The sequence below is a fragment of the Apis cerana genome, linkage group LG11 (genome assembly GCF_029169275.1).
Source record: "Apis cerana isolate GH-2021 linkage group LG11, AcerK_1.0, whole genome shotgun sequence".
Lineage (NCBI taxonomy): Eukaryota > Metazoa > Arthropoda > Insecta > Hymenoptera > Apidae > Apis > Apis cerana.
Genome location: NC_083862.1, coordinates 3,063,252 through 3,075,177, shown reverse-complemented (window position 1 = coordinate 3,075,177; position 11,926 = coordinate 3,063,252). Strand labels below are relative to the sequence as shown.

Genomic DNA, 11,926 nt, shown 5'->3' with positions numbered 1-11,926 from the left:
AACATAAATTTATAACTTTAGAGCTACATAGAATAACTTATTATCAATTTACTAAATAACATAATGTTTTTAAAACTAAATATCTATACGCATTCTTTTTGTTATAAATAATACTTTTCATCTTTTGATTGAGCACAGGATATCTGAAAGTATTAACATTTAAAAGTAAAACCCTTAAGAATATATTTCACTAATAGAATTTGCGATTGAAATTCAATATCCGAAAATAAATTTTTCATTTTTAGTGCAATGTCCACTATGAAAAAGTAAACTGTTAAAAGTTTTACTTTAAAATTTACATATATATCATAACAAAATTATAATTACTCGAAAATTATTAAAACCACTTTTAAATTTGTTAAATTTGTTTAAACAATCTCTAAGTGTACAACCAATAAACAATATATTATATTATATTTTGAGTTCCTTCACTTTGTTCACTTTTTTATCATTCACATATCATGCAAAATCTGTTTATCGATGACAGAATTGATTCTTCACCATACGTTCTATGAAAATCGATTCCGCGAACACGAACAATATATTGGGATTTCAATATTAAATAATGAATTTATACATTTCCATTTAAAACTAGGCTTTGCCACGTTTCAAGCGTAAGGAATAAAAGAAAAAGAGAAGCGATTCACTTGGATTCAATTGGAACTTTCTAGATCCTAAGTTAGGATGTCCAATACAGTGTCGCCCTCTTTCTAATTCCTCGTCATTTTGTCCCTATATGCTTCATATTAAAATTGAACGTTTCGTATCGATGTAAGTGCATTACGTGCGACCGAACATTCACAGGATCCGAAAATCCTTCGTTGCATATAGGACATCGTTGCGAAAGCAAAGTGTTACTCAACATGGTATGTTTGATTTTGTGCACCTCTAACTGTTCCACCTCGGTGAATTTTCTTTGGCAAATGTTGCAAATGAATGTACCTATATCGGCATACTCCAACAAATGTTGCTTCAAGTTGATGTTGTTGTGAAACTTCATGTTACAAGTGGAACACGTAAAACCATCGCACTTTTCAAGTTTTCTGCTATCAATCTTCTTATCCATAACTGGTTGTCTGTCGTCATTGCTCATATCACTGTTGCAATTTAAATGAAAGTGCTTCTCGTGACACAACATCGCTGTACTGGTAGTCAACACTTCACCACAAAAGCGACACTTGAAACTGATGTTAATATCACAACCGGTATGATTCAAACTATCGTGCTTGGCTAGGAAAGAACCGTTACCACATTTTCGATTGCACTTGCTACATTGAAATTTACCGTTCATGGAGTATTCTATCTTGTGCATCGACAAATCTTCTTCGTTGGTGAAATTCAAATTGCAAACTCTGCAAGTATACGTCTTTGCCGATAATATTATCGGTTCTTCCGTCACTTTGGTCCTTATGCCAACGTTATTCGTCAAAGCGTAACTGTGATCTTGCATGATGTTTAATGTTTTCTGTATAATCGGTGCATCAGGTAGATGAACATGCAACTTGTGCGCGTGAAAATGCGACTCGTAATTGAAACCTTCGTTACAAATATCACATTTATAAGTGTACAATTTCAATACATCGTTCGGATAATGTTCCACCTTGCTATGATGATGAAGCTTGTACATCCCCTGAAACGATTTACCACATACGGTGCACACAAACACTTGGGCGTTATAGTAATACATATTGTGCTCGATGAATCGCTCGTATGATTCGAATAACAAATTACATGTGGTACACATTGGATACGAACTCCAAACGGACTCGTTGATTCGGACGGGTTTGGGGACCTGGTCCATGTGAAAGTGTCGCTCGTGAATGCGAATGTTCGTTTTTTTAACAAAACCTTGATTGCAAAACTTGCAAAAGAATTGATAATTTTCCGCGCATGAAGGCGAATGGGTCGCGAGCGAGTGAAGTTGTAACAATCTTTTGGAAGGAAACAAGGTACCGCAATCGCTGCATGATTTATTGGCAGGTTTGGAATAGGTACGCTCGTGCATACACAAATTCTGAAACGTCTGAAATTGTATCCCGCAAATGGTGCAGGGGAATGTTGTTTTATCACTTGTTTCAACTTTGTAACCCTTCGTCCAAGTGATACCGTTAACTAATCTCTTTTTACTTGTTGCTCTGGCGGAATAAACAGATGGCAGAACATGAGGTGAACTATAAGTCCTAGTGATCGAATTTATCGAAGACTTCATTTTCTGCTCTGATGATATTTGTTTCGAAGAAATTGCTTGTATCGTGTTAAATTTTGAGCCAATCGATTCCTTTCGAAAGGAAAAGGAGCGTTTTACTTGAAGCCTACGTTGCTTGCAAATCAAGTCTTTTATTCGACGACATACTTTCTCGTGTTCCTTCAAACACGAATTGAGCCAAAATCGTTTGTGACAACCTTTGCACTTATTTTCTTTTTTCGATGAACTGCAGTTTATCTCGACGTCAACCGGTAGAGTGTCTTTCTTGGATCGTATCGTTTTCAAACAGTGCACAATCATGTGCCGTTTCAACGATACCGGTGTGTCGAATTTCTCGTAACACACGCAACATTCTTTTCGCTTAAATATGATATGTTGACGCAAATAATGTTTCAATAATTTATTAATAGATGTATAGCGTGCGTTACATATACTCGACATATAAATAGAGTGAAATAATTTCATATGCTCGTACAAATTCTCTTTTAGCGAGAATAATTTTTTGCAAACATGGCATTGGAACGATTTTTGGGATATCTTAATATTATTTTCTGACATATTTGACTCTTTTTTAACAATCGACAAATTATTCGCTTTGGCTTTAAATATTTCTGACGTAACCTTCAAAGATAGATTACTTGCCGATTCAGTTTTAATAGAATTTTCAACCTTTTCCGTTTTTATTACTCTCTCTTCTTTCAAATCTAGAGATTGAGAAACATTTTTGACTTTATCCGTTTTAATCTTACTCCGTTTCAACATCTCATCACATTTTTCCAGATAGATCTTGCACTCTTTAATTACAATTTCAGACTTGAATCTTTTATTTCGTAAAGACATTCTTCGCGTAGATACATTGCAAGGATATTTTTTTTTAACGGGATGTTTCGTTTTGTTAGAAGCAGTGTCATGCTTTATTGAATCGCGAAATTTACGTAATGCATAGGAATTTTCCCCGGATGGCCTAAGATTATAGGGTACATTGTACGAAGTTTCCAGACTCTCAAGATCACTTTTTATTTCATTGTTCAATAAGAGCATCATCGTACGGGGATTCACATGAATCTGAACGAATGGTTTATTCTTGTCAAGCGCACGAGATCGGGTACGCTTTTGCGCTTGAATATTTTTTGTATTCCTCAACGAGGAGTTATCATCAAATTTCTGACATGCTTCACTCGTGTCATCAATAACAGAATTATTGTTTTTACCAATGACTTTCTCTATGATAACGTTATCGTTGTTCGATTTTTCTTTATAAAACGAAATAAAATCTGTAAGAGAGGTCTGCTTCGTCTTTTTAGAGGGCGTATCGCATAAATAATTTAACTGGCTCGAACTATTTATTAAACTTTTTGGCTTTTTCGAAACTGTATCGCATTGACTTTTCAAATGCGTACAATTTAAACCGTTTAATTTGGGGGAAGATGTATTGTTACTCTTCACTCTACTGTTCAACTCTTTTTCAGATGTATCTGTCAAATTGTTTAACTGTTTTGGAAACACATTATTTGAATTGTTTATCTTTTTCATAATCAATACATCACTAAGATTACTTGTTGATTTCTTTGACAAAATTTCTCGAACTTGAGTTTTATCGATATTATTTATTTCATTTCCATGCGCGTGAAGTAAATGACATTGGATATAGGCCTTTCTCCAAAACCCTCGACGACAAAAATTACAAAGAAATTTATAATTCGTAATTTTTTTCTTACAACCCTCTATCCTCAAATGACGTTTGATCGAATGATAAGTATTGAAGACCGCCTTGCATTTTTGACATTTATAGTCACCGTTACAGTATCTACGCAAATGGCGAACATAACTTTTTTTGTTAAATCTCACGAAACAAATACTGCAAGTTATATATTGAGTATTCAAATTGAGTGTATTATTTTTTAAAGGATCGAATTCTTGAGGTGGCACGTATCTTTTATATTCATAATTATCATTCGAAACTTCATCTTCAATTTTATCATTCGTAGTTTTGTTATCTTCGATTTTACTATCTTCAATTTTGCTTTCTTCGCTTTCATAATCTTCAGATCTTGATGCTTCGTTTTCATTCTCGTTTTCATTATCAATTTCGTTCAACCATAAATCGTCATGGCTGTCGCTCTCGATCGGTTCTTCTTTTATTACTATTCCATGTTCAGAAAGCTGAAAAAAAATATAATAAACCTAATGTAACATCTAAAGAGAAATTCTAATATACATTGGATACAATTTATGCTCTTATAAATACTATTACAGATCAGATAAAGAAATCGAAGAATATTGACCATGCTTGCATTTTTGTTAAAAGTAAAATTTTCATTAAATTAAAAGTAATAATTTTTAATCGTGTTAACAAATGATAAATAGATAGATATATATATATATCAATATATACTTATAATTAAATATAAAATTTAATGTGATTTATAATATTCTATTGTACTAAATAAATGTTAGAGAAAAAAAAGTTAATTATTTAGAAATAAATATATAGGAAAAGGAGAGACAAATAAAGCATTTTATCGTAAAATAAAAGATGATATATATAGAGTGTTTCCAAATTGATAATACATAAGGAATTTGTATCTATGAATTCAAAAAAATATAACTGATTCGAAAACATAGACTGATTTTTTTTTTGCAAGAAGTCGAATTGATCAACATTGAAGATTCGTCTTTTGAATAATATGAACTGAATATTTTAAAAAATCACTTTCTCAAAGATTTATTGCTTTTAAAAAAATATAATATTCCTAATTAATTATTCAATCAATGAATAATATAATAAGTGATATAGAAATTCAATCAATTTCAATTCTTATCAATTTTATTAATCTTCAAATATGTTATAAAGTACCATTTTTAATAATATTTTTAACTTTATGATATAACTGGCAATTGGTAAGTAAATCCTATATATATGCTTTCTTAATAATAATATGTACATATGATCGCAACTTAACAACTATTTACATAAATACATTAAGACAATCATTATGTATAATGATGAGTTTGTCGTTATTTCTTTATGGATTTAAAAGGTATTATTTTTTGTAACATATATACAATGAAAAAATGATAGATAGAAAATATAAGATAGAATATTGTTATCATTGCAACTTTAGTTATTATAATTTCAATCATCGAAGAATTGTTTTATATTTTAATTTTTATTTATATTTTATTATAAACAACTAATTGATAAATTCACCAGAAATTTTAAATGAAAATTTATTGCTTTTAATTTATTTTATATTTAATAATAAAAAATATATATATTAATGAGAAAAGATATGTACAAATGTTGATTTGCTGTATAAAGATGAGAAGTGAATTAATTTTAAACTGTATCACAGAGTTGAAAAGAAAACTTGTCATAGAAATTTCTTTTCATTTTCAAATATTCAATTACTACATTACAAATTATTAGACTTATAATAAATAAAAGATATAATATAGATTATTTTTAATATAGATTTAAAAAAAGAATTTCAAATTTCCAATTTATTATTATCCAATTTATAATTTTAATTATATTTGTACTAACATCTTTCTTTCTTTTCTTCCTTTATTATTATTCTTATTATTGTGTCATAAATTTATAAGTAGATTTATAAGTTAATGAATGCATACGAGTACATGAATAGTCATTCTTATTATTAGTTGATCAATTCACCATTTTTCCATTCTGCACAATACATTAGATTAATCGGGATTTCTAGTCTTTCATTGTTCTTCTTCAAATAATGCTATTCTATATGAATCTAAAAATATGTATGTAACAATAGAGAAGATGGACGAAAAGCTCTGCTTGCTTGTAATAAAACTTTCATACTCTTTCAGATACTAAACACATGTTGAGAAAATAGCAGAGGACTTATATTATTACTTATATTATTTGTCGCAGATTTTTTACATTCGCAGTAAACTGTATTTTGTAAGTATATTCTTCCAAACATATACACATTTATATATATATATACGACTTAATATAAATTTTTTTGTAAAATTTGATATACATATATGTAATTTATCTTGAATCGCTGAAATATTTTGAAAAAATATGATTGATATAAAAAAATGTTTCAGATAAAAGTTGTTTGATATGGAAAGATTACATTATGCATTATTAATAGTTTTTTTATAAATTTTTATAAATTGACGCATAGAAGTCATATGAAGGTCAAATTTAATCTTTTAAATGAAACCATATAATTTTTATTGCATTAATTGATATAGTTCGTTATTTCCTACAACAAACAAAAATCTTTTTAGTTTAATATTTTAACTTGAAATTTATAAAATTTACGATACGAAAGAAGGAGAGTACGAATAGTCATTTCGTGTATTTCTTATTTTCCATATGATAAGTTTTAAAACACCAAATTACAATATCTCCTAATCTAAAGATTTTTCGATAATTTAGTTTTTTTTTTTGTAAAAAATAAATTACATCAATTATTGCAATAAAATTATATTATCCATTTAAAAGAGTAATTTGATTCTATGACTTTCATACATATAAAGGAAAATTATTAATAACATATAATGTATGTCTTTATATTAAACAACTTTTGTCTGTTTTTTCATATCATTTATATTTCAGCAGTTCGAACCGGATGCACTATATTTATATCTACACTATGTACACAAACGCACAATTCATAATATCGATTTTTCTGATAGGAAATATATGACTCCAATCATAATAAACTTGGCTACCATTTGGTCACCTCTTATATTATGGTTAAATTTATATTCAATCCATATTAAATCTATATTTAAATTCATTTCATTGGATATTGTCATTTTATCTTACTTAATTTCGATGGTCTATTTTTATCATAATGACGAAAACACACGTGTAATTATAACACTAATATAATTCATATCTCTTCAATGATGGAACATGAATCCACGTTTTTAATAAATATTACTGCATTTATTGTTAGCAATTTATTTTAATAGCATTTTGTTTAATAATATGGGAAACAAAAAAAGAAGATTTCATGTATTCATATATCACTTTGATTTGTCGTTTTTAGTTAATTAGTTAAATTAATTAGTTAAAATTAATCCTTTTTTTTTTAGAATATTAAGATCTTGTCACATCTATAATAGGTCTTTTTCCATATATCTATTTCATGACATAATAAAGAATAAATAAATGTCTATTATAGGATTACATCATAATCTTTAGCTTATGATAGAGTGAAGTATTAAATATATGGATTACATATATTTAAAAAAAATATATATTAGTAATTTTATGAAATGTCTTAAGAATAGGAATACATCAAATTTTAAGTTTATATGACATATAACAGAAAAAAAAGACATATAATAGAAAAAATCCAATTTTAATCAAAGATTATTATCATCTGATGATAATATTAATATTACATAAAATCATATTCGTACTGAAATATATTTATTTTGGTATTGGTTTATATAATTTTTTATACTTTTTTGTTTTAATTCGTTTATTAAGAATAATTAATCGTTTCTTATACATATTCAAATTTTTTTAATTTAACACAAATATCTTCAATTATATTGAGATTCAATTGGCTACTTTTTTGATTGTTTCAGAAATAAAATGTTATTGAACGAATCTTGCAGTTTGTATTGTTATTTTTCTGGAAGATGTAATTTCTGCCAATAGAAGTTCCATACTTTTATAATTTTTTTTTATTTTCTATATTATTTAATATATTTATTTCTATTTACAAGACCTGATAGGAAATTGATTTTCATTTTTTTTTATTTTATTCAATAACAATCTACAACGATCACCATTTATTTGAAATCAACTTGAACACAATTTTTTTTTTAAATTGTAAAAATAATAATTAAATTTATTTAATAATTTTTAATAAATTTATTATTTTCGTAGTAATATTAATTTTCGATAAACAGTAATAACATATTTAATTTTATTTTTTCCAATGCCTTCTTTCAATTCATATCTTTCTTTTTTGTTGAATAAATACATTAATATTGTCAAATGATGAATTATCATTTCTTCATTTATTAAATGAATAATTAAATGACAAAAAGCATTAACGAATTGTTAAATATGATTCATGTTTACATCGTCTTCAATGTACTTTATGTACAAGATATTAATATAGTTCAATATTTTTATATGTATGATATTTGTTGTTGTAGAAATTTTAGAAGTCAAAACAAATACAGACTTTGGTGTACAAAAATATCAATTAATGTTTATTTATTAAGTTATAAGCAATTGAAGACATAGCGAGAGAAAAAGAAACTGTTTCTGTCTGCTTTTTATTACTGTTGTCACAGTTTGTTTTTGTCACGCTTCATTTAATATAAATTTCAATTGCTTATAACTTAATAAATAAGTCGACTAATATTTTTGTGTACCAACTTTTGTGTTTAATCTAAAATAAATTATGTTTAATGTATTCATATTATGTAATGTATTTTATGTATTCATATTATGTAATATATATTAAATTATGTTAAAATTATGTTGATCTTTTACAATCCACTCGTCACAAATATATGAAAATCCTATATAATGTAATTTATATGGCTTTTGACTTATTATTTTTTTTATTTTCATATGAAATATATAAGATATCTTTAATAAGATATCTTTTATCGATATGATTAGTACAATGATAAAAATTAATTTACAGCAATATACTCAAATACTCAAATTATTGTACTACCAATTAGGAAACACTTCATATTATGGTAATAGGTGTACTTATTTTTTTTTTAATTTAGAAATATTATCTATAACTATTTTGTATAAAATTTTCATAGTTTAAAATCATTCTTATCATTATATTTAACTTTTCATATTATCGATATGTGTCAGAATATCAAATCTAGATTTAAAAGTGATCATGAATTTAAAAATGGTACATAACAACATGCTATTTTATTCATGTTTGAAAATATAGACAAATTGAAATACATAATAAGCGTATAAAAAGTTTTATGGTAAATTTAAGGATAATGAGAATTATATACTTTTATTCAGAAAGTGTAGATCTACTAAGAACTCTAAAAATTCATTAGAAACACATGTTCGATGTTTTTAGGTTATTTAAAATGATTTTATCGCCATCTATGAGAAAAGTTAGGAAACAAAAAATACTTTTAAAACAGTATTTTAACATAAATTAATATCAAATAATCATTTTAATTTTTCTTATAATTTTTGATAATATTCGACGACTATAAATCAGAAATAAATAAACTCAAAATTAAATTTTTGAGTTTATAATTTAAAAATTATAAAAATCTTAATATATATTATAAATTTATTAAAAAAATAAAAAAATTTTATGAAAAATTAAATAAAATAATATACAATATAGAATTTTAAAAATATTATGATATTATTAACAAATACTATGATATTTATAAAAATAATAAAATATTTACAAAATTCATTATGAATTATTTAAAATAAATAATTTTATTTAATTTAATGAAAAACAATGTAGTAATATAACAGAATAACATAATTTCTACTTGGTAAGTTAACCGGCAAGATAAGAAACCGTTTAAAGATAGCATCCAATAGTGAGTGGAAGGGGAACGTAGCGGGCTCACGGACCGCTTCTACGCGTCTCAATGTTATACGAACAGCGACACAAAATTCTTTGTGTTCAATACTTCATTAAGTCATACAAATAAATATAACAAATCCAAATATGCTCTATGCCTACATATGTAGAAATATTTATTAAAATATGTAATATAAAAACAAAACATTCTTTTTAACGAATATATGCACAAATTTAAAAATATAAAAAAACATATTAATATATTAAAAAATCTTATACAAATATTTATTTATAATATGCAATATTAATAACGTATATTAATATTTTATAATATTTCTTGATAATAATTTATTTATATCTAATAAATAATAATTAAATATTAAAATTTTAAGTATTTTGAAATTTTATATTTAAAAATTCTTAATAAAAAATAATGCTAAAAATAGCAAAAATAATCAATTTACAATAAAGTTTAAAAAACAAGTACTTATAACTTATATATCATGTTATAATATGAAAATGTTATATATCATATGTTATAATATGTTATAATATGTTATAAGAAAGATACAAATATGATTATAAAAGTATGATAATATTATTTTTATTATTATGATGATTATTATAATGATTTGTCAGTAGCTTATAAGCTTATAAACAAAACTTTGATCATTTAATTAATAAATAGGATTAATAACTATGAATAAATCAAAATGTTACGGTAGGAACATTAAATGTATTAATAATATGAAAAACTTAGGAGATAGTTTATATATGTTTATTGATATTATAAATTCATGTAATAATAGATGCATAGATAGATATGTTTATTGATATTATAAATTCATGTAATAGATGCATAGATACATAAAATAAAAGACACAGATATAAAAAATATAATATATTGAGAAAAGCGATCTTACAATTAATACATCTAGCCTAACAATTCTTAATAATATAATAAAAAGTTTATAATTTTTACTTTTAATTTTTATGTTAAAATTCAGTTTCATATGAAAGTTAAATTATTAAAATTATTTAAATTATTCAATAATTCAATAAAATCAATTTTATTTATATAAGAACAATCAAATCCATATCTAACTACGTAACATCTTTCATAACGATCAAGAAAATAATTCATATTCTACAATATTAAAGTAATTAAAGTAAATCTTATATAAATATCAAATAAATGCATTATATTGTCTCTCTTTTTTTAAGATTTATAAAGCCTAATTACAGAACTAAACTTTAACTAAAATAAATGTTCTTATTAAATAATCTTTCAAAGTACTTACATTTGTCTTGACTCCCAAGTTTACGTCCATAAATATTGCATCAACAGAACGGTTATAAACTAAGACTCGAGCCATTTCTTTTATTTAATTACTTTTAAAATTGGATATTATTGTTCACATGTGTTCAGAAGAAATTTACATGTATATGTATGATCAGTGAATAATAAATTGTAATATTCTTCATAGACAATCTATTTTTTTGATATGATATATTCAAATTATATAATAATAATAAATTTTAATACAACAAAATAAATTTTATATATAATTTAATCATTTAATGATTCAAAATTATTTAAATCCATGAAAAACGAGAAGCAATATTTTAGGTTAACCCTAAAGAGATGATCTCAGAAATTGTTCACATTTTTTGTCTATTATATGCATTTTACTTTCAATACATACTCATTTATTAACTGCTCTTATTAAATAATTATATAAATTTTTTCTTCTACGCATGCAAACACATCAAAACAAAAAATATAATTACTGTACAATAACACAGACTATTCCAATAAGACTAGAAAATTCAAAATGGCGACTACCGATACTATGAGAATCTTTCATTTTCAACTCAGTTCAGGCCATTCTTAATGATTCATTGCGCAATAGTGACCTTGAAAATACACTTATTGCGGGAAATTTAAACATTTTCTTTTCATATCAATTTATTTTTAGAACATAGATTTTTATATTGTTTTCATAAAGAAAATGTTATTAAAAAAGAATCTTAAAATATTATTTTTATAATAATAAAGCAAAATTTTTAACTAAAAGGATATATGATAATAATATTCTTCATCAATAGTTTAATTCTAATTTTATCTAATTATTATTTATTAATTTAATAAAATTTTTATAAATGT

The 11,926-nt window shown here is 25.0% G+C and overlaps 1 protein-coding gene across 1 annotated transcript; it reads right to left on the bottom strand.

Annotated features, from left to right (window-relative positions):
- Positions 1 to 347: 347 nt before the first annotated feature.
- On the bottom strand, positions 348 to 11,624 carry LOC107997240 (zinc finger protein 585A-like). Its single transcript, XM_017055695.3, has 2 exons — positions 11,061 to 11,624; positions 348 to 4,369 (listed from the first exon to the last, which is right to left on the bottom strand). The coding sequence occupies exons 1-2, from the start codon at positions 11,133 to 11,135 to the stop codon at positions 722 to 724; spliced, it is 3,723 nt and encodes a 1,240-aa protein (XP_016911184.1). The 5' UTR covers positions 11,136 to 11,624; the 3' UTR covers positions 348 to 721.
- Positions 11,625 to 11,926: the final 302 nt, after the last annotated feature.

Excerpts from the sequence above, each read along its gene's own strand:
- LOC107997240 (XM_017055695.3), bottom strand. The coding sequence starts at position 11,135 with ATGGCTCGAGTCTTAGTTTATAACCGTTCTGTTGATGCAATATTTATG. Across the intron at positions 4,370-11,060 it reads ACTTGGGAGTCAAGACAAAT|CTTTCTGAACATGGAATAGT; the intron begins GTAAGTACTTTG and ends ATTTTTTTTCAG.